Here is a 25333-nt window from a genome sequence, read left to right as displayed (position 1 = left end):
ACACTAAATGTTTCACAGTATTATAGTATCTTAGTCAAATAAACAAGCTTAGCTGTTATCACTATTTGATTAAATAATTTAGATGGATTATGTTGGAAGTATTTAGTCGTAAAATATTTTTTATCATTTGTCTTGAACATCTAATGATACCAAACTTCATATTTTATATTCTTGCATACGTTTTCTTAGAATAATTTAAAACTATCTCCAGTATATGATTATTATTGATTGAAATATCCTAAAGTAGCTTGTATGAAACACGTTTAGATGACTGGTTGGGATCCTTTATACAAGTTTAATTTGAGTACTCGACTACTAATTACTGCATTACCACCATAATGAAGGGCTGGAATGATAATACCTTATTATTATTTTGTTTTCTTCTTTATTTTGGAGAGCAGTCACCTTCCCACAACCGTCTGCATGCAGTGATATAGAAGTGAAAGGTTATGGGCTTGAGAACCCACATCCAGCTCTTCTCATTTTTATTTCTATAACTTTAGTTTTAAAGTTTATTTATATTATATTATTTAATTATTCTTCATGTGAGACTGACGAACGGAAATTAAAACTGATAGACTGTGTATCCTTATCGCAATATGAGTTCCACTTCTTGATTCTTAATGACGAGAAACCTACTTGAAATAAAACTGTATCTCAGAACGGCTGTTGTGGGTATTAACACTTTTATTAACAAGGAGAGAACAACGTTCTGACCTTCCTAGGTCATCTTCAGGTTAAGGTCAGGGTCCTACTTCTCTAGTCATCTCCAAGACCTAGGGTACCATTTATATCCCACATTATAACATGTACCATGAGGATCCTTTAAGTTAGTGTAGTGTTTTTTATTTTTGTTTGGATTTGTTTTTGTTTGTAACAAATTGTCAGAGGTTTGGACTCACTATTTTTATCGCAGTCCTTCCTTTTGATTTGATTTGATTTTACTTGACTGTACAGTATTAATATTCTCTATGTTTATATATGTGTGTGTGTTTATATTTCCCGATCACGCAGTGACCGTCTTTTACAAATTATTCCTATGCACAAGTGACTTAGTACTGTGTATCATAATTAAATACGTGATGGTTTTGTGCCCATCACTTTCAGAAAAGGAGATCACTACACACTCGCATCATTTCCTTTCGTATAAAGTAATATATAGCTGGAAAGTAAAACTTAGCTGGTGTGAGCTGATGGTATTAGAAGTGTCAGCTGGCGTAGAGACATCATCCATAATACATTAGCTTTCCGATTGGATGTAAACTGTACGTTTGGTAACTTTCCTAGACAGGATTGTACTGATAACGATCTGCAAAGACTAGAGAAATTATGTTATTCATATAAACAGTTTCAGCCTCATAACATGACGAATGTTCAGTGTCTCTGCATTGCATCCGTTGAGGAGGCTAACATTCAATGTAATATGCAGCTTAAGAGAGAAAAAAAAAAAGGTGTATTCCATACAATAACGCAAGGGACTTTCTTGTGGAGAAATTTAAATACAATCACTTAGTCTGTAGGCTATATTAATTTTACAGATTGTTGATATACTCGGACTTTGCTTGCAAATGTTAATATTCTGTACCTTACGCGGAGAGCTGTCGTAGCATTATAGACTGTGACAGATTTACTATCATATATCTATTTTAATATGAATGTTTGTTTGAGTTAAATTTATAAATAGAAATGTACATAACTGTTAAATTTATATCACCAAATTCCCGTCTATTTACTAAATTTATAGAAGATTTTAAAATGTCAAAATCAACAATATATATATGCACACTTAAGCATTAATTTATAGTCTATATTGTTGTGCAGGTTAAATTTCTAGAAACTCTCCTCACATTTATAACTAACGCGACACACCAAGAGACGGTATATATTGTTGGTTTGCTACAGTTGGTATACTACAAACATCAGAATTTATAACTGTGATAAACATTTATTAATTTGGAACATCAGAAATTTGACAAGGAACGTTTATAAATTTCGAATATTACAAACCTTTTAACTTCAGAGGATTCACATTGGATATTATTATTTTTATAAAAACATTATATAACTTTAACGGTGAAAAACTTAACATGTGACCAACAAAGAACACAGAGCGAGCAAGCTGCCCATTAAGAGAATTGTACCTAGATCAACTCATAATTAATACCCTCATAATGAAAACTCGATGAGATATCAGGTACGTTTCAAACCAAAAACAAAAACTCGATACTGTTTATAAGTTTGTAAAAACTTTGCACATGGATCATTACTTGTAATAACTGCGGTTGTAAAGTTATTATTATTGTATAATAAAATACATTTGTATTAAGAAAAGGAAACTGTGTATCAATCATGTTGGTAAGTATCATAAATTGGATACATATTGATATTTATTGACTCAGTTTTAGGCTATATAGAATTGTAATACGAAACGATATCAATAGGCTTATAATTTATGATGTAAATCAAGTGAATCGTTGACGGTTTTTCGAAATTCTTCTTCATTTTGGACATTCTGTTTTTAAAAGTAGTGGCATGTAAGAATAATGTTTCGGACCTGTCACGATATTCGAATTAGTCAGGCGGTCTGAACAGTAGGAGATAAAATTATTTATATAAGCTGTATAATACTGTTTATTTGTTGAATTTCGTGCAAAGCTACTCGAGGGAAGGCAGCTACATAACATCATCCATAGCCTTCTTTTGCAATAATTTTTATCAACAAATAGTTTCATTAACCAGTTATTTACTAACGCCCACTAGGCTGCTGGACTAGCATGTTCGGTGGTGAGATTCGAGCTCAAGACTCTAGCGCATATGCTGTAAGAGGCGAAGCATTTTAATTCACTAGGCCTAAAACTTGTGACAAAATCACTTTAAATGCTGATGTGTCTTTTTTATTAACACATGTAATTGAGTTCCAGTTAATTTTATTTTACATGTATTGTTCAATTTATGATGCTTGAACGTCGGTAAAGAACATTTATACTTAAAACAGTTTGTTTCAAGTTACTCAAAATTGAACTAACTCATTTCTTTTATTACAATCATTTACAGAATTAAGAATAAACGACTTGGTATTGTTCACTTTGTTTGAAATATTTATCCCTAATACTTCCCTCATGCATTAATTCGGCAAAACGATTTAAGTAGAAGATAACTTTAAAGTTCTCGTAAAAGCGAAAGTGATTGAGAATTACCTATAAAGGAAAGTCTGTCTCATTTGTGTACTTCAAGGGAAGTTAAATGAACAAAATCACACAACTTTATTGGTGATATGTATCTTGTAGCTGCAAGTCTTTCAATTAATGATATTATGTTCTAGTGTACTAGTTGGGAACACTTATTACTATTTTGTTTGCTTGGTACATGATAAATCTTCCCAGTACTTAAAATGTTTACGTTTTTCAAAATAATTACGGCTTTTGCTAAGCCTGTGTCACAGAATATATTCAGTAGTTCTTTCAGTTTTTACTTTATATAATTGTTCTTCATTTTGGTTTGGTTTGTTTTGAATTTCGCGCAAAGCTACTTGAGGGCTTTCTGCGCTAGCCGTCCCTGATTTAGCAGTGTAAGACTAGACAGCTAGCCATTACCATTTACCATCAACTCTTGGGCTACTCTTTTATCAGCGAATAATGGGATTGACCGTCACATATCAACGCCTCCGCGGCTAAAAGGGTAAGCATGTTTGGTGTGATGGGGATTCAAACCCGCGACCCTCAGATTACGACACTAGTACCTTAACATCTGGCTATGCGGGGCCAATCTTCATTCTGGTTAATAGTAAAATGTAGTATTTTCAGTGTTTTTTTTTATAATTGGAAAAACTCAGTTTTCTATTCAGGCATATTGGTACAGTTCAGAAGTGAATGCTGATTATTATAAAGTTTAATTTGTACTTATTAACTAATACCTTACCTTCAAAATCAGATACAAATTTAATTTGCTTTTATAATATTTACATGACTAAAAGAAAAAAAATGAAGAGTTAATCATCAGCGTACAAACCTCCATTTGATTACTTTTCAATTCGTCCCAATTTAAAACATGTCCGCAGACTTTCGTTGCTTAATTATAAACAACAACCACCTCTGAATTTCATATATATATATATATGCCAATTTTTATCTAAGACAAGCATTCTCAAATGTTTACCATAACTAGTGTTATATAAGAGAGTTTGAGATGTGCTAAGGAACACGCTTCACACTTCTAGTTTTGGGGCCGTTATAAGTGTGACAGTGAATACCGCATTGACAACGAGGGCTAATGACTGGTTGTCCTACATTTGGTACAGAGTACTAAGTTAGGGACGGCTGTGCTTGAACTTGGGCGTTTTCTCCATATATTACCTAAGGACTAAATACCAGGGTTTATATCAAAATACCAAATATTAAATACTATTACACCAACACACAGACCGTTAATTATGTTTCTCACACAATATTCCTTGTTATTTGGAAGAAAAATAATTTTACACTATTTCCATAACCAGCAAGTATAGACATGTCACTGTACATTATTAAACTTTTCTCTTAACTCTAAAATAGAAATTGAAACATATACAGGATTTCTTCAGAGGTTATCTATCTAAAGTTGTTTAAAATAAATGTTTCAAATTTCTACATCATTTAATTACAAAATGGAAACAAATCAGTACATATTTTAATAGAGTTTAGAAACTTTGTTATTTTAATTTCGGTTAGTAATATAAATTGGGCCCCCACACAAACGTTCTATATCTATTATACCCCGTATAATGTGTCTATTTTAAGATTTTCGTTAAAAACGGTAATAATGATAAGCATTGGTAGAGTTCGATTTATTTTTTGTTGTGTTATATACTGAGTTATTACCTGTTCATTTAGACCAAACATCTGCACAACTACTTTTTAAAGTATAAGTTTAAGTACTTAAAACACTGAACAACCATTTATCAATTCTGATAAAATCGATTCAGAGTTAAATTTTAAAAATATTTTAGATAGAAAAGGTCAATATCATTAGAGCATCAGTCTAGATTTGGTAAATATTAATTTTATAGACGTTATATCTATTACAAAAGTAACTTTTCATTAGAGAAAGTATGACCATGTTACGTTACCTGAAGACTGTTTGCACATAAAATATATGTACGATTCACAAAATAATTAAAGAACAATTGGAACTGAACTGAGAGGAGTGAGTAGCCTTACTTTACAACAATGTCATGACATCTTATAAACATTACAGATTCCAATCATTCTCTGTATCGTATAATTCATGCCTGTATTTAATACACTTCCAACAAAGCAAATGTCGCCCTTTAGATTAAAATCGTTATTTAATTTTAAAAATAATAACAGCATTTTTTACAGTAGACAAATTCTGGTTTTAATGGTTACAAAGTTATCACCTATAATTTCGAGTTATTATCACGTAAGAGTTTTATTTTATCTAGTCGTCATCAGATGAGAGGTCTTTTTTTACCACATGTTAGGTTTAATATGTTCCTCACTAATTATTAACATTGTTATTTGTTTAATGATTGTCAAATTTGTTTTATTTTTTAATGCCGTACAAAAACGTTGTTAACATTAACTGCAAAATTTAATTTTTTTATATATACCGTAAAATTGAAATAATCATAAACATTTCTAGTGTTGTTTAAAATAATCTTATGAATGTCCTACTTTCTGGAATTGTCAAAATTATCAAGTCACGCCAAGTAATATGAAGTATCTATGGGAGAGGTGTAGAATAGGAATGTTCCTTTAATATTTGATTTAGTGCTAAAAACTAGCCAAAACATTGGTAGAAACTGAGAACACGTGTTAATGAAGTTTTGAAACGTTATTATTAAAACATATAACATTTTTTATTAGAATACTAATTAGCCTGGATTAAGTAAAGTTTCAGCTGAAGAGGAAAATTAAATTTTGGAAGTCATACAGTAATCTGTGTGTTTTTATAAAGTTTATGTATATAATAAAAATACTGAGTTTAATATCGAGATATGTTGTTTGTGTTGCATCATTTTAGTACATTTTTTGATATGTACACTATTTGAAACAAGTTTTGAAAAAAAGGGGAACGCTAGATATGACACTAACTCGTGAAGTGTGTGTTGTATTGAGAGAAAATTACGTACTTGGTGATACGTCCATGAATTGGTGTTATAAGTTTCTTATTTCAAATTTGATGAGAGAGCAAAAATAAGTATTTGATGAGCAGAAATGATTTCATTAGCACAAGAAACTTTTACAGAAAACTACGACGCTAGGCCTAATAGAATGTAATTATATATATATATATATAAAGACCTACATAATACATTTTCGCGCAACCAAACTAATTAAAACATATAGCAACATATAAAAAATCACTCCTTTGAAAAATGAAATACAAAAAAGTGAAAAACATGTCTGTATAATTTTATATTTACTTTATTATTAAAAGTCTATAATCCGCATATGATTCAAATTCCCTTTAACTTTCTTATTAATCCACAGCTATCTAAATCTAAAGAACAATCAGTGTACATTCGGAACGTTGCCTTGGAAACTGCTGGAATTTATAAGTGCGAAGTGTCGACTGAAGCGCCTGTATTTGACACTGTATCAGCCAAGAAGGAGATGAAGGTATACGGTACGTTGTTTTTCCATACTGTTATCTCTTCATAGTTAACAGCTAGATAATGTGGAAATTTAGGTAATAAAAAGCGTACTGCCATAGACACAACAAACTGAAATTAAAAGTATAAACTTATTATAAGGAACAAGAGATTCGAAGTTTTTTTTTATATTGGAAATTGTAGTTTTCTAAAAAAAACATTTTATGAAACATTTTCTTTGTTATACGAAGAATTCAATGGTTCTCAACAATCAAAAAGCTGAAAAAAACTTCAAAAGATAAATTAATTTTCAATAGTTTTTACTAACCTTTGTATAAGGTCGTGGAGTTGTTGTAATAAATAGCTATGAAGCAACCGTCAGGAACTACATGGTCAACAAGCATATTTTCTTTCAAGATTGAAGGACACATTTCAAAAGCGTCAGGTTCTGCAGTTTACTTGCAAGCTAAGGTAAAAACTGCTTTTGGCATCAGATGTGGGTCATGACACGATATCAGTTGCAGAAAGCAAACCATAAAAGAGTTCAGAGAAGAAGCTCCGCTGCTGTATATAAAAGTACAAGAATTTATTCTTGGACAGAATTGCAGGTTCACCCTTTCAGCTGTGGGAAATTATAATAGGACGTCCAATCCCATTATTCGTAGGTTAAAGAGTAGTCCAAGAGTTGGCGGTGGGTGATGATGACTAGCGGCCTTTCCTCTAGTCTTACACTGCTAAATTAGGGAAGGTTAGTGCAGATAACCTTCGTGTATCTTTGCGAGAATTTCAAATCAATCCATCTTAACTTTTTATCAGTTTATAAGCCTAAATGTAACATTTTCAGTTTGAAATAATTTAAAATTATTATTATTCATACGCCTTATGTTATGAATATACGACTTGAAATTTTCTTCACTTATAGTATTTTTTTTTAAGTCCAAAATATATTTTGTTTTATTTATATCAATGCGTCAGTCTTAAATCTAGGGATAATTCCAGGTGCAGAAATGCAAGCATATAAACTGTAAAGTAGGAAATGAAAACAAACTTTTAATGTCTGTTTTTGAAAATTTACGACTAATAAAAATCAACTTTAACTTTTTTTCAGATAAACTGATTGCTTAGTACCATGGACATGATACTAAGTTCTCTGGATACAGATTAACAAGTAGAATAAAAGTAGTTAGTTATCAGTTGCTATATTTTCTTTGTTTATCTTATTGTTTCATAAAACATCATGTCTAATCCCTGAATTTAAAAACATTGCATCTCTGTTGAGCAAGAACACGTTTCCTGAAATGGAAATTCAAAGAAAAGAGAAATGTGTATTAATAATTTTAAAGTTTAAAAATTAAATAATATAAATAAGTCATGACGTAACATATAAAGCTTGACGCTAGTATCTGCAGTAAAATCAATAACTCAAAAATGAATACATTTTTATTATAGTTTTAATTAGCAATAAGAAATCAGAATCTTAGCCAAGACATCACAGTGTTACACTACTTATAAAAATGCAATCCATTTGACATAAAAATATGTCTTTTCAATCTTATAAAAAACTAGCTGGAGTACCCCTAAGTTAAACGAGTGAAATAAAAACTCATTTCTAACAGAGGATAGAAAAATGTGCTTCTATCTTTCTCTCCAAATAATATACAACAAAGTAAAAAAAATACATGAAATTGCCAATATTGAAAAGAAATGTATACTGTTTACAAGAATTCTGTCAATATGAAATTAGATGGAGGAATCCAACCCCTATTATGACACCCTGTATCATTGTGTCAAGTTTTGCTGATTTGGTAGTTTTCCAAAATTAAATATGAATTAGATATGAGGGCTCACCTCAACCATCTTTATGATCTTACTTATGTCGTCCTGTATCACAATGTCAAGTTTGATATTGATTGATCAAGAAATGTGGACACTTGTAACGAACAGAAGACTGAAAGGTACGAACAAAAAGACACAAACATCTAGCTTCATATATTAGATAATAAAGCATTTATAGAGAGACATAATTTTTAAACAGATTTTATTATAAAAACAACATTGATAAATCAGAAGCGTTTAACACAATTACAATGAAAACTATTTAAATACAAACGTTTGTTTTTTTATATAATATAGAAGTTCCTAATTACAACCTCACACTAATCATCATTTCAAATTTCAATTCTTCAGGAAATATTCAAATGAGAATCTGTCTCTTTTCATAGGCAACGAATTTTGAAGGTGTTCTTTTTATATAATAGAATCTTGAGGTTTAATTTAACGTGTGAAATATTGAGCTATGTGAGGAGAGGTATTTCCGATCGTGTTAAACAAGAAGTCTACTTTATAGCCATAATCTGCAAATATTTCTGAAACTAAGTTTTTCTTTGTTTTTGCCATAACTCTTCCTGAATCTGAAATAAAAATAAACCAATAGAATAAATGTTTAAGCAAATTAACTCTATCAGGACATACAATATACAGTGCATACAATAAATTGTAAGGAAAAACTACATAAGCATTACATTATATTTGACACATAATCGATAGGAATTTGAATAATGAAACAAAAAAAATTGAAATGGACATATAGAAGCAAGAAAATTTGTATTATGTTTCAAAACTTGTAGCGTGTACAGTGGGGTTTTCATATTTTGATAAAACGAACTTTACACTCCAACTATGAATATATATATATATATGTCAAAAATAATTTTTAAACCAACGTTTTGCCTTTGGGGGTTCATCAATATTAATATACACAACTGTTTACATAATAATATTGTGTTATGTAATATTTCATGCCTTTTCCTTTGGTCATTGTAAGGCCATTCACGGTTTCGCAGCAACCAACCAGATTTCTTCCAAGAGCTACATTCTGCATATTATATATAAAAGGACGTATTTATTAAGCATTATAAATTGATTATATTAATATACTGCCCCCCCACTTTTCATGTCTTCCACTATAACGACCCTAAACTCAGGTATACCGTAGCTGTTGCACAATTTATCTGAAACTAAATGTTTTCTAAATAAATAATAGCTACAATATTTCTGCCTCAATTTCTCCATCGATTCTTTTCCTCCTTATCGTCAGCTTCAAGGATAGCTATTATATATGCAGGATACGCAATGTTGGCTATAGTTCAATACTTACCATTAGCCATCACCGCGTTTCTGATCCAGTGCTTGAAACTGAGGTTCATACTATCTTTCAAACTACGACTTAAATATTCTGTTGGGGGTAACAACCTAGACGTTTGTGTAACATGAACTAGCTACACCATTTGTACATCTCTGAGTACCTCAATCTATTTTCGCAAATTAAAAATACGATAAAATAACAAAAACAGTAATATAATTACAATTATATAAATTAATTCTTATTAAACTTTTTACTGATTTCTCTTATGAAGATTAACACTGATCATATAAATTACCTGACTTATAATTATATAGACATATAAAAAACCAGGAATTAAAAGTTATTTGAATAGTGCGAATTTAGCGTAATTATTGATAAAGTAATATCTTCATCATTCTCTATTTTTCAAGTGTTCACTCGAAAACTTGGAGGATTTTCAAGTTTAAGATGAGAAAATCAAATTAAAAATTCCTTTTACACGATTTTTTTCGTTTTCAACATTGTATGCCTTATCACACTTTTTTGTAAAAATATAAAACTAAATGTCACAGCATACCAGTTGGTGCAATGCCTCACAAATTAATAAAGTCTTATTAACTAGACTAAGGTTTATAGCGTACAATGGTTTAGTCATAATTAACAGTAAGTGACCGAAACAACCAGTTTTATTGCTTTGCAGAAACGTTCCGGAGAAAAAAAATTGTCTAATTGTAATTTGGTGTGATGTGCATTAACTTAAAGTTAGTTTTTTGAACTTCGCGCACAGCGACTCTAGTACTATTTGCGCTACTCTTTCACCAACAAATAGTGGATTGGCCGTACATTATAACGTCCCCACAGATAAAAGGGCGAGCATGTTTGGTGTGACGGGGATTCAAACTCGCGAACCTCAGATTACGACTCGAGTGTCTTAACCGCCTGGCCGTGCCGGGCTACATTAACTTAAAAAAAATATTGTTTGTGTTATAGTGGTTTAATGGATTTTTAAAGGTAAATTCTGAGTTTCATCCCTGTCGTGAACACAATACAGCTTTGCTTTAAATAGCAAATAGAAACGTAACTATGAAATTGTTTATACTGTTTAATTTTCAGTTCCATTTAACACTGTTCAATTCTTTAATTCTTCGAAAAGTTATATAATGTTTTAATTTGGTATTCGATAAAAAATGTCAGAAAACTCTGTATATCAGAAATATGATTGATTTAATCTCATCTTAACATTTATTATATGAAATAAGGCTAATTTGATTAAAATGGCATGTGATATAGTGTGTGAGATATGTTAGGATAATTCGTAACGTGTTCTAAGTTACTTTCTGATTGTTGAGGCTGTGACTCAGGTTTAGATTTAAAATTGTAATTTTTAAAGAGTTTAATATGAGCGCGTGCTCCTAGCACTCTGTTTTTTGCTCACTTGCTTGTGTCTGGTAAATAGTTATGGCGCTCTACTTCACAGTCTGCGGATTATGGTCTCAAATCCTATCACTAAAAATGCTTATACTTTCAGCCGTGGAAGGTGTTAAATGTAACAGTCAGTACAACTTTTCGTTGGTAAGTAATTTTTGACCAGATGTCTCTCACATCAAATTATGGACAGCAAATGCAGATATCTCTAGAGTAGCTTTGTGCGAAATTCAGCAAACTTTTGGTGTTAATATGAAGCGTTGAATTGACTTCTAACGTCTTCTCAAGGGCTAAGAAAATAACCTATCATAATTTTCAATATTACTTCTTAGCCACTCAAAAGATGCTAATTTCTTAATTAGCAAAAATTGCGTAGTATTCTGAACAAACAGATTAGTTAATTATTGCTCATCGCATCTGAAAAATATTAAATATGTATTCTATTTAATACAAAATTAATTATATTTAAATACTGTGAAGATTCAATTGACTTTGAGATTATGAACCAGAATTAGATATTAATTTGTCTTAAGCAAGTTTTTGGTTCTCAGCTACGGTAAACATCAGAGCGATGCCAATAAATTCTAAGAAAAAGCTAGTGTTAGTTTCTGCGTGTTTTGTTCGTGCCAAGCGTATAATGGTTTAGCTGTAATATGACTATTTCAGGAATTAAATTCTAAAATTCTAGTTTTTGTAACAATGATAATTAACTTTGTGCAAAAGAAATTTATTTTTGTACAAAGAATTAAAGGTACAGAATATTCTAAATTATATGGTAAGGTATTTATATTTTTATCAATCTGTTTTTATATTGCATTTTATCAACTACTAGTGCTACCGACAGAGGGCCCAAAAATTACAGGAAGACACTTAAAGTACCGGGTAGGAGATAGCATAACAGTGAATTGTACCTCAGCTAAATCAAAGCCAGCAGCTACACTCAACTGGTACATAAATGACGAACCGGTAAGAATTCTTACGAATGAAAACATCACAAACTTGAAGTTATGTAAAACCATAACATTGTATGGAACTTAGCTGACATTACAATATTTGATATTACTTGTGTGAGGGTGAAATACCTTTTACTTTTCTTAATGTATCATTTACAAAATCTGTATCAGGTCAGATGTATGGAAAAATTATCTTCTGTACGTATAATTCACATATGGAACGCATATGTAATAGACAGGATTTATATCACTATATAAAAATATTTTAATGTGAAACACCAATATTTAATTTTTTTGTGTAATATTGTGTATATTTTTTATCTAAATATCTTTATTTGTTATTGTGGAGGCCTATTGTTTATTATGATTTTGTTTCATAAAGTATTGTTTTTGTTGTTGAATTAAATACAGAGCTCCACAGTGAGCTATCTGTGCTTTGCCCATCCGGTTTTTACCGTTGTAAATTCGCAGACATGCCGCTGAGCCACTGGGGGCCATAAAGTATTTAAAATCTGGTTATTTTGTCCGGTCAACACCAGGGTATCTGAAATGTTTTCAAATAAAACATGAAAAAATGTGTTGTTGTTTTTACATTAAATTGGGTTTGTAAAAAGAATAGTAAATTTTCATGTAGCATACACATATACATATAGAATTTTAAATAGATAAATAGTTTATGCAACAACGTCTGTCACTCATCGGCGTGAAACGTGACAATTATCCTTAATTTTTTTACGTTTTTGTTTATGTGTTACATAGTAATACTACAAGACCTTCACGTCATGTTTATGCAGATGTGAAAATTCTCTGTTGTGATTTCTGGTTGTCTTACGCTATTGCTGGTGTAATGATAACACAAACATAAAAATAGCTTATGAACTATATCAACGTTCATACACGTGACTTTAGAAATGTTCTTTTCTAGTTATTAAGAGAGTAACTTTTGTTACGAACAACATAATTATCAGTTAGTTGTAATACTACAAAACAATAACCATAACTTCATTTTATAAGCAATAGATAATAATTTTTTAAAAAAGAAACCTTCATCGTCAGTAAGTTATTTAGTGTATATGACCATAATAGCAGCACGTGTGAAGCAAATCAAGTTACTGTTTAAAAGTTTCTATTACTCCGACTTAAAAGATGACGACATTGCGTTTGACTTAACAACACGTTTACAATAAGTAGCTGCCAAGGTATAAATTATGGTGATATGTGACAAATGTGTCTGTACTGGGCCATCACCTAGACCACCTAAAGATTATTGTCGATTGACCCATGTGGGATATGTCTGCAGTAGAATCAGCAAACACCGAGTAACAGTTGGATGTTTTGATTCCCCGTATAATGGCGTTAATAATTTATTCGTGTTTTCTTTGGTTTATAAATTCGTCAAAAACAACTAAGATTAACTATGAAAAATTACAATTTTCCTTATTTGCGCTTTTTCTTTAATGTATTCAGCAAGAAATGTATCATATTTAGTCAATACCTTTAATATTTCTAGGTAACAAACATTATGCATGAAACAACTACTTCATTGCTTCCTCTTAATGAGCCCGGCATGACCAGGTGATTAAGGCACTGTCTCGCAATCCGAGGATCGCACGTTCGAATCCCCGTCACACCTAACATGCCTGCCCTTTCAGCCGTGGGGGGGGGGGTTATAATGTACGGTCAATCCCTCTATTTGTTGGTAAAAGAGTAGCTTAAGAGTTGGCGGTGGGTGGTGATGACTAGCTGCCTTCTTTTTAGTCTTATACTGCTAAATTAAGGATGGATAACGCAGATAGCCCTCGTGTAGCTTTGCGCCAAATTCAAAACAAACTAAACCAAATCCTCTTAATGCTAGGCCTCTGGAGGATAGAAACTTTATGACTTAGAGAATGCGCTCTAGAACTTGGTACCATTTTTTTTTCTGACTCTGTCTGCTTTTTTTAATTATTGTCGATTCGTATGCTTTTGGTTTTATGAATAATAAATTTGCAAATTTCTGGTCAATTTCCTAAATATTTTCCTACCGCTTCAAAATTTGCCAAACTCTGTTAGAGGAGTGAAGAGAAACAATAGTTTTTGAGAGTATACTGGATACTTCTCAGACTCCGATGAGGCCTGAAATATTTTAAACTGTAGTAACTCTCAGTAAAAGATTAGGCTAGGTACGTAATTTTGATGCAACAAGCTTTTTCTGTACTAACTATCGTCCTTTTAGCATGTTTGCATCCCCGTCTCGCCAGACATGCTCGCCCTTATATTCTATACACTACAGTTAACAACGCTTATCTAGTTGTCAACGAATTATTTATAGATGATAAGTGGGCCAATGTAAGTTAACAAATTATTATGGATTATTACGCGATAGCAATTTGTAAATTCTGTTCGAGAACTACAAACATTTGATACTATACATATATATTCTAAAATACCGTCACTTACCTCGTCATCTATGGTCGAAATCTCTTCTTGAACAAAATTTGATGCCTTTAAAAAAAAAAAAAAAGAATCGAAAGAGATAGATGTCTTCAATCTAGCCTAGTCTTATATCTGGTCATATTCTAGGGTTACTGTCCGATCATATGATAAGAATCGGCATACTGGGCAAAAGAAAAAGTGTGGTGTGAAGAGATGTTGGTTGGTGCAAGGTCTATCATTTGATTAGTGTGACAAGGTCTAGCCTCGCTTAGACCTAGAATATTTGCATTAAAAACTGTATGTAGATGTGCTAAGTCAGAGCAGGCCTGCACTTAGTGATATCATTCGGAAGCAAGCCACTTAGATCTCTGCTCGCTATACCACAGTTAGTCCTGCTCGCGTCACACACATCTCTCTATCTTTTTTCATTTATTTATCTTCATCTCTCTCTTTAAAAATAAGTAGACTTTGTCGATTGATATTTATTGGGCATTTTCTTAAAAAAATGAAGACAGGATCTTTCTTGACCATAATCCTTCCCTGATATCCATGTAGTTTTAATTCCTTTACTGTTTAAGTAATTACAATGTACTTATTAGTTAGCTGTAAAACCTTTTAAATCAGAAATTTAATTGGTGATAGTAACAACTGATGGTAGATGAATGTGTGTAATATTTAAAATTGTTGTTGCTAAGTTCTAAAGCTGAAAGGATGAAGTCGACTTTAGATAAATTCATGTGTAGGCTGTGTAATATAAATTTTCTTTTTCTCAGACTAGAACTGTTAGAAACACAAGTTATAAAGTACTAAAGCAGACTCCTGTATGTATCATTTTGACAGAACTGTACGAGTGCTTTCGAAACAATACATGAGCCATAACTTTGCTCTTGTATATGTGTATATATTTCTAGAGCGCATAGTTTTCCATCTGTTATTTGTATTTCCATTTTTATTTTGATGTACTGATGCTAACTTATAGGCCTGGTAGTTAAGGTATTCGATTCACTACCTGTAGGTTGCGGATTCGGCTCCATTCATTGAATATGTTCAGCCATAGGACGTTGAAGTGTAACGATAAATCTGACATTTAATTGGTTGACCGAAGAGTTAGCCTTATATGGTGTTGACTAGCTGCTTTCTCTCTTGTTTATTACTTCTAAGTAAGGAATGGCTAGAATGGATAGCCCTCAGATAGCTTTGCGCGATATTCAATAGAACGAAGAAAACTCAGTGACGACGAGAAAATCCACTTGTAGAGAAAAATATATATACGCCCTCTACATTCCTACATTCAGTTACACAACCACCTTTAAACATGTGGTCAGCTATCGGTCAGTTACCTCTTTCTTTCTTTGTGAACCTGATGATGACCGAAGAAAGTCGTAACGTTGTTCGCTTCTCTATATCCTTTTTTCTCAACCCAAACCAGCCGTTTTTACATATATATAGAACAAACAAAAACTATATTTTGTTATCCCTTATTTACTAATCATGCAAAATTCGTGCATTGTTTATACATGTAAAGAGCTTTTAACAAACATTAGTTGTATAAATGTAAGATGACCATATTATTTACTAGTTTATCCTAGAAAACGTAGTCACAAACTACTTTACCTCCTGTGCAGTATTCTTTACCCTCGTTATTGAAGCTTTGATATGAGCAGTATGGCATTAATTGTGAGAAGCTATGGTAACAATCTAAATAAATTGGCTTTAATGAATCGGAAACAATGAAATAAATTGAGTCACGTTTGCAAAATTAGGTGGACATTTATTTGATCTCACACACTGACACCTAGTTAAGTTTATCAGCTCTAAAGAATCAACACGACAAGGAAATGGATAAACTGATAATTTGTTAAACTCTTTTTCCTTATTTTTGTGTTTGATACTTTGATCACAATAAAATGTTGTAGCAATTATTGCATTTATCTTAAAGTGTACAGTATATAAGAATTACACTGGATAATCAAGTTTGGCATTCATTTCAGAAAGGTTCATATGATTACATATGTTGATGAATTTCGTTACTACGAACAGATTAATGTCTGGATACATTTTTAGAACACCTATAATTCTAATACTTTAGAACTGTTGTCTAGTCGAGCTAGATAATAAACGTTGACCTGAGATTGCTATTAGTCTGTCTAATGTACTCACTATTTACACCCAAATGGAAGAAGTGCCTGATTTATATCAATGACATCTTGTTGTTTGAAAACAATGGTATTCTAGTGGATACAAAGGGTAGGTTTGATATTAAAACCTAGATAAAATGTACATTTCCAGACACACATTGGTAAATCGATTTTTTTTAGAAATATTATGTGTAGAAAAGAAATCTTCATGGATCCTACTAAAACATCAGTAATGTGAGATATTTGCGCTCTCCCAGTGGCACAACAGCATGTTTTTGGAGTCTCACTGCTAGAAACTGGGTTTCGATGACTGTGGTGGGAAGAGCACAGATAACCCATTGTATTGTTTTGTGATTAATTATAAACAAACGAAACATCAGTTTTGTTTTAGTGAAAGCACCTATGTTGATATATATAACACACGATTGTGAATTTCTTTAAACAACAATTCCAGTGATAAAGGAATTGTATCAGTGTTATAACAGCTGTCGGACAGATTAGATAATGTAATCGCATACCTTAGTCATAAACTCAATTCTCCTGAACACAGGTATCATACAACAAATAAAAAACATTTGTTGTTATAATAATCATAAAATACATTTGCCACTACTTTTATGATAAAACATGTACTGTTTGAGTAGACTATGGTTTACTGAAATGGTTGATGAGCTTTAAAATCCCTAAAATAGCATTGAAGTAGAATGATTTATTGGATTTACTTATACATTATCACTTTAGCCCCAATACAAAATCACTGATGTACTGTCTCGTAAGATGGCGAGACTTAGTCTATTTCTTGTATGTTTGGATCCTGAACATCACATTGGATTAAAACGGTTTCATTTATAAAGATTACTAGACATACAACACGAGATTTTAATGGTGAATGGAAGCCTTGAGTAATGTCTGTGTGTGTGTGTTTTCTTATTGCAAAGTCACATCGGACTATGTACTGAGTCCACCGAGGGGAATCAAGCCCCTGATTCCCGTTGTAAATCCGTAGACTTACCGCTGTTCTAGCGGGGAATTAATAATATCTTGGGATCTCCTTGAAGAATAAGTGAAGGATCCATTTCAGTGTGGGCATACCTTGCCTTGCACCACCTTGTATCCAACTCAGATTGAAGAACATAGCCCCGGTACATCATAACCTATGGTGCTTGTAATATCAGTTATGAGTGAAGAGAGGTTAATTGTGCACAGTAAAGCAGTGTTACAACTACTAATTTCCATGACTTTGAAGCATGAAATTTTCCCGATCTTGATTAAGATAAAGACTGTAAGTCAAATGGTTTTTCTTGCTGGATTTTAGCGAAGACGTTCAATGGTGATATTGATACTATATGATGAGCGCCATCCAGAGAATAATAGCAAACTATATAACTGAACATAAATCCACATATATTTTGTTGAATATGTTAATGTTTGTACAAAATTTCTCACTTCCTGTAGACGTGATGTAAAGCCACTGATATGGAGTGGACGTCTCACAGCGTTCCCGAAAATATGTGTTATGCTTAAGATCCATTTAAATTGATAGTATGGCATCTAAACAGTTAGGAAAGGTCGTTATATGTCATTGATATGATGAGTTGCCCCATTAATGTATAAGTTATAGTAGCTGAGGGAGACAATCATGTAATACGCATTAGCCATTTGCCTTTGTACATAAACAATGAACCTCTGACGAGTTTGTTGATCAAGAGTCAGAAGAGGAGGTAGTCAGTTGGATAGAGATGAAACAACTGTCTTATATTATTCTGAAACCGAACATGAGGAGGAAAGCGCTATTTGTTTGTTGTTAATCGCAGTACTACAAAATGAACTATTTTTACTATGCCCACCAATACTAAATCGAAATTCATTTAGTATTATAAATCTTCAGACTTACCATTGAGCTACTTGGGGGAGGGGAAGCAGAAAAGAGCTGATAGTGTTTATGTTGCTATTCAGAATGAGTCAAATGGGGAAGCGCAATTCCAACGGTCCAGTTGAACCAACTAGAATAGTCATGTGGTTGATAAACTGCGGAATGAAATGGTTTTAGGACACCTTACCTTTTCAACGTCTGAGTGATGATATTGGATACTGTGTTTGTGTTACATTTTCCAGTCACTACTGATATAGCAGCTAGGACAATCATTATGTCAAGTACCCAATTAATAGGAAGTGGTAATCTTTGTCAGAGCGACGTGTTTGTGTGTCAAACAAAACTATACCGTGTTTCTTTTCCTGTATTGTGCAGTTCTATTCAATATTTGCTTAATACTCCTGCATACGCATTTTGCGGATATTCTTTTAGCTCTTGTGTTGGATATCACTGAACTTTAACGTCACACTCATATAAAAAAATTCACATTACGTTATAGAATATGTGCAATGAATGACCTTGACTGTGGATATTCGTCAATTTTGCACAAATATGAAAATTTTTACTTTTTCATGATTTAAAAAATGTTATAATATTTTACATGATAAAATAAAACTAGTAGTATACCATCGGATGGAAAATTAAAGTGCGTTCATACAAATATATACGCATAGTCGCTCAACGGTATGCCTGCGGACTTAACAGCGTTAAAAGTAAGGATTAGATACCTGAGGTTGGCAGAACCCAGAAAACCCATTGTGTAGCTTTGAGCTTGGTTAATTAAAAACAATCAAACATAGTTAATTAATTTTCTCTGCATATATTGTATTGTTTTTAAAACCACACATTTATTTTTCTATGATTGAAGTTCATATTGTAAAGATAATTTATATTTTTGTTATTTGTTTATCATTCCTATTTCGGTTAAATGATAATTCTGATGAAAAATATTGTAAGTATTTGACGTTTTTATGTGAAAATGTAATAATTTTGAAAACAACAACAAAAGTCTATTTACTCTAAGCAACAACCAATAGAAGTTCCTTGATTGTACTTGGCTTAAAAGTAACTGAAGCTTTTGCACACAATAGAGTAATGTGTGAGTTCGATTTTAAACAGAAGGAAATATAGCTCATAGATGAAGTATGATTAGGGTCATGTGCAGGCTATTTTCGATCTTGTAGAAGAAAGCTTCCGGCTAGCGATAGTTGCAAATATGTACTGTTTATCACAATATCGACAAAAATAGAAAATACATGAGAAAATGAACATAGTTATAGATCTTTCTGATGTAATTCAAGTATTTTACCACATTGATGGTAGAAATGTGGCTTTTACGTGCCACACGAACTCAGAGTGCTGGTCTAGTGAAGTCGAGATATATCTGTACTGGAACTTTGGGTGACTCGCTCAGTAAGCTAGTTTTATCAGAAAAACCTAATGGTCACCCTCTGTGGAACCAGAAACTTTGCTGGTTCCACAACTGAGTTTAATTAGTCATAAGATAATCTAAAAAAGTATATCTTAACGTGGCCGTATTTCGGGCTTGGATAATAATATGTAAAATTCTGTGACAGGTTTCACGCAAATTCTTCATTTATTATTATTGGTCATTGCCATCAAACCCTTCAGTCTAGGTCAAAGAGTAAAGGTTTTGCAGAGGATACATACAGACATAGTCTGGTTCCTTGATGGACATGGTCACGCAACGTTTAAAGTAAAATGTTGAATATTCAAAAAATCGGCAGATCATACGGTATTTAGTTGCAAATCTAAAAAATTGTTGTTGTTTCAGATTTTAATGTTTAAATGATTGCATGATTAAATCACATGCAATGACTTATGTACCTGCATAATGCTGTAACTTCGTGATCTCAATCGCAAGAAATATAATAGAGATGTAAGATATGTTTTTAGTGCATATGAACTTAGCCATTAAGACGTATGTAGTTATTTGATGGTTGTACGTTTTATTCTAATTATGACATTTTGTGGACATTTTTGTGACACGAATCTTGGTAATAATATGAAGACAGTTTCACTCTATCAAATGATGATAAAATTATGTTTACTACATGTAGTAGGTAAGCGCCATGCCTGTTGAAGAAATATGGTAATGAACGGAAATAAGAAATATCGGTATTGGCTATTCGATTTTTTCTTTACTTTGGGCGCTCTGAATAGCTGAAAAGCGACCTATACACCAGAGAAAGATCGAATATGCCAGGTAGCTCTCCATATCTAGCTTCTGACAACCTGATGATAAGAAAATTCAGATTAATTTTGTATTGTTTTCATACGGGCATGCATGCCATATCTAAATAGAGTGTTAGAGCACTTTCCGATATTTTTCAGTAGAAAATAATTACATTTTCATAATGCTCGCCTGTGGCACGGTAGATTGTTGCGCTTAACTACAGTAAAGAGTGTCATAGGATTTGTAACTTGAACGTTTTTCGTATAAACTTCATATTATATAATAAGTCTATATTTTAATTTGAAAATTGTTTTATTACCACCTTCACTAACGTAAACGTTAATAATATGTTATAAAAATAACAAAATATCGTTGTCACTCGTACTTTTTAAATTACATATATCATTGAACTCTTGCGTTTTAACGTTACTCAAGCCTTTTTAACTTAATTGTTTATGACATTTTAAAAGAGCTATTGTTTTTAGATAAAATATATTTATGTATTAAAAGTGCATAGCTCACGGTCGTATCTAAATTGAATTTCGACACGTATACATATAAGTATTTATACCAACCCTAACTTTCAGGAACGAAATTAATAAGTTCTATTAAATATATCTTAATGTATAGGATACAAAATACATTGCTATCTCTGCAGAAGGGCTTAATTTGTATCAGGGTAGAGTTTCAGCCCATCTTCTCATGCTGAGTCATAATCTTGGCTCATATTTCTTTATAAAAGGCCCCCTACCAGTACAAAGGTAAGTCTACGGATTTACAACGCTAAAATTAGGGGTTCGATTCCCTTCGGTTGGCTTAGTTGATAGCCCGATGTGGCTTTGCTATACGAAAACACACCTTTATAAAAGTTAAATAATTCAGACTGTATTTGCATTCAAATGCAGTCTGAGTTGTCAGAATACATCGAGTTTTATTTTTAAAATTCTCTGTTGTTTGTGGAGACTAGGACTAGTTCTTTGTCTTGTTATTGAGTTAACTTTTAATATTTTAATAATCACAAATATTGTATAATTATCAACAGGTACTCGTAGTTCCAGTTATTTCATCAACTTAAATATCTATAAACTGGAATTATCTTCTTTAATGTCTACTTTAGTTAGTTCACTAAAGATTAAAAGTAGCAGCCTAAATAGCGGTAATAACATTTGCATTTACAATTTCACAAATAATTCTAAAATCTCATGCCCCCCCTCACCCATAATGTCCTTATACTGAAAGTCACAAATGAATTATTTGGCCTCCGTAATTAGTTCATGTAGCGACATCTGCAACTGTTAAAGCACAATCATACTGCACTGATGTTCATGGCAGCATTTGACAGGTAGTCGAGAAGTAAACTTGATACTGTATTTCTGTATTTAGAGTAAGTGTATCGTTTCGCACATAATGTGAAGTTGACGAATGTAAATTTGCAGCACTAGCAAATACTCTTCTAAAGAAACTTGTAATTCTAAACGTGTGACTGTTAAGAACGGTGTTATTGTTAGTATTTGAGTCTCAATACCTTGGTTTTCACAAGTAGTTATCTCGCTACCACTGTTTCGAGGTAGGTGTTTTTGTAGGTGTCGCATTTGCCATTTCTATAGGCTTAATCAATATTAAACTTATGTATTATAATGTTTCATTAAATTAGACTTTAAACTTTTCAGGGAATTATCAAAGTAAAAAACAATATTATCACTAAATACTACACAAATGGCAAAATATTTGCCAATAACTACGAAGCAGTACAAATATGTATTGAACTTATTTTTTAAGTAAGCCATTCCACAGGTTTACAAATGTAGATTTTATACTTCGATGGAATGATAGGTTTTTCAGTTTTATATTTGTACTTTTTTATTCACTGTATGTAATCTCAAAGCTATTGAAAATAAAGTTTTCACAAAATAAGCATGAGAAGTGCACTAAATGTCAGCCTACAGTGAGCCTTAGAATCGTTTAGAAGTTACAAAAGTGCTTTACTATTTGTGATTGTTACATATAATAGATTACGTAGTTATTAATTTTGGTTAATCTAGACAGCAATTAACGCTAAACTACATATATGTACGTGTGAGTCTGTTTCTATTAAGCGATGTATATAATTACAATTTTGTTTTAGTAAATATTTTCTGTTCTTCTCTTAAAAAGTATTTACTAAATATTACCGTGTAACAAGGTATTATATACAAAATATGTTAAATTGTAATTAATGTAAAAACAAACAAAATATTTTTCCCATAGAGAAAATAGTTGCAACACAATATTATTTAAATTTTTAAAATAAAATAAAAATACAAATATACCAACGTTGTGTTATTTATAAATGAATATTGTAATTAAATATTTATTTATTATAATGTTACTTCCTAATTATTTTTTCACAAATGCCAACTGATAAAATGTTTACCGTATTTCAATTTGTTTTTATGACACCCAAAGTTTATTTTGAGTACAGACAAGTTATCTATTGGTCTCTCTCAGACGTTTGTATTTTTCAAAAATGAACTACTTAGTAAAACAAAGTTTGTTAATTATATACACCTTCACAAGAAAGGCAATGTTTTATTTGTGTATTATAATAAATGTTAAATTAAATTTTAGCTAATGTAATAAGAAACTAATAAACAGGCGAGAGTTTGAGAGGCTTAACTAATAGGATAATTTATCAATTTAATACATACAATCACAGAAATACCAGTGGATTCCTCGTCAAACATTTAAACATATGTTTCTAAAGTATCTAAGCACCAAGTTGCTTGTGGGTGTATGAACTTCTTGGTCACTGGGTCTCTAATAATATTTGAGTCTCACAAATACATTTTATCCAGAAATGTCATAAAATGATTCAATATAATATCCACATGTGAAGAAATCTGTAACTTGAAGGTACCGTCAATATTTTACAGTACTTACGGTGTGATAGAAGTGTTCTCTAATATACCACTACTATTGGTACTTGAGTTGTGATTTTCTTTTGGAGAGAAATTATGATAATAGATCAACAAAACTATGAAGTTCAGTGTTATGGTGTTAAAGCAGCGGGACCTTCAGTCAGACCTGTGAATTATCGGATGATCTCCGGTGCATATAATTTGTTTAAAAATAACTTAGAGAGTTATTTATTTTCCTAATCAAGTAAACCAAAATTCAACGGTGAGTCAGTAATACACGAGCGTAGAGTGATGGCAAGTGAAATGCGTTGAAACTTCACTGAGACTACCGTACAAATATGAGGCATAAATTTTGTTTTTTTAGTGTTTTTCAAAAGTTCTCGCTTACATCATGTTGGGAACCACTGCACTAAACCACCCACTGGGAGTTTGTATATGTACAGGCAAGAGAAGAAGTGAATTTTAATATTCAGTTTTTCTTTACAACTGGAATAACATTCGCAGTTTATAGTCTGATTATTGGGTAAAAAAACAGAAAACACGTACACTTACAACAAACAACCACTAATACTTTTAATTTGTCTTTTAAGTTAGACAGTATAGACTGTGAGAGTTCAGATGCGTATTATTAAAACTCTATGAGTTGATCGCTGAACTTTTAATCATAGACTTGGTGGACGTAGTTCCAAGTATCTGCAACACCATCTTCAATCATATTCAAAACTTCTTTCGCTTTCTTTGAGTTAATAAATCATTTAAATTTTACAAACGAAAAACGAAAACCAGAAATCAAAAATTATTCCATTAATCTAAGGAAAATACTATAAACCTCTCGGGTATTCTACTTCGGCGATCTTATTGATAAACTGAGAGGAAGCATAAGTAGTTCACCCTACACAATTGGAGGAAAGGATAGGGGGCGATGACGTCAACGATCATTACGTCATAGTTCCTAAAGTTTCTACTAGAAGGATCGTCGTTGGGGATGCGTTGCCAGGCCGTCGTTATAAATGATTACGTAATACAAAGTGGAAAACGTACTTTTAGGCTGCAATGACAGGCGGCCATGACTCATACAATACGTCTCATCATGTTGATAATTAAGCATTAATTAATTGAATAGTTCTTGAAAAAATACTTAACTCTAATTCATTAAATCATTCATAATTGATTCGTCTTAAAAGGAAGCTTAACACTAATTTATTAGATAATCCTAAAAATGACGAACAATAATTAAAACTTATTGTTTAAAGATCTTCAGCACTAAATTATCAGTTGATTAATAAATTATAATTAATTAATCCTATAAAGGATTAGAATGACTGGCTATCTAGTTCAAGGAACGTAAATTATAAATCAAATGATAAAAGTTTTTGGTAACGAGAGTTATACAATACAGATTTTATCATATATTATTATACATACTAAACATTAGTTACTATGATAACTATACAAAATTAATATTAATATCTCTATAAAAGATTAATATTCACATCTGCAGATCAATAAAGGTATTTATTATATCATACTTGTTTTTGGCATGGTCAGGTGGTTAGGGCGTTCGACTTGTAATATGAGTCGCGAGTTCGAATGCCCGTTATACCAAACATGTTCGCCTTTTCAGCCGTGTTGTTGTTAGAATGTGACAGTGAATCCCAGTATTCGTTGCTAAAAATGTAGCCCAAGAGTTATTGGGGGATGGTATTGACTAGTTGCCTT

General features: G+C 31.9%; 1 protein-coding gene across 3 annotated transcripts in view; it reads left to right on the top strand.

Moving 5' to 3' along the window:
• The window catches only part of LOC143222556 (uncharacterized), a 191643-nt gene that overhangs the window by 152568 nt on the left and 13742 nt on the right, over positions 1-25333 (top strand). For all 3 annotated transcript variants that reach the window (XM_076449194.1, XM_076449195.1, XM_076449196.1), the window contains exons 4-5: positions 6492-6627; positions 11974-12107. In XM_076449194.1, coding sequence (XP_076305309.1) covers positions 6492-6627; positions 11974-12107 — 270 coding nt within the window. The remainder of the gene's footprint in view (positions 1-6491; positions 6628-11973; positions 12108-25333) is intronic.

This window comes from Tachypleus tridentatus, chromosome 8 (assembly GCF_004210375.1).
Source record: "Tachypleus tridentatus isolate NWPU-2018 chromosome 8, ASM421037v1, whole genome shotgun sequence".
Taxonomy (NCBI): Eukaryota; Metazoa; Arthropoda; class Merostomata; order Xiphosura; family Limulidae; genus Tachypleus; species Tachypleus tridentatus.
The sequence above is the reverse complement of the archived record's forward strand: the minus strand, read 5'-3'. Positions and strand labels throughout refer to the sequence as shown.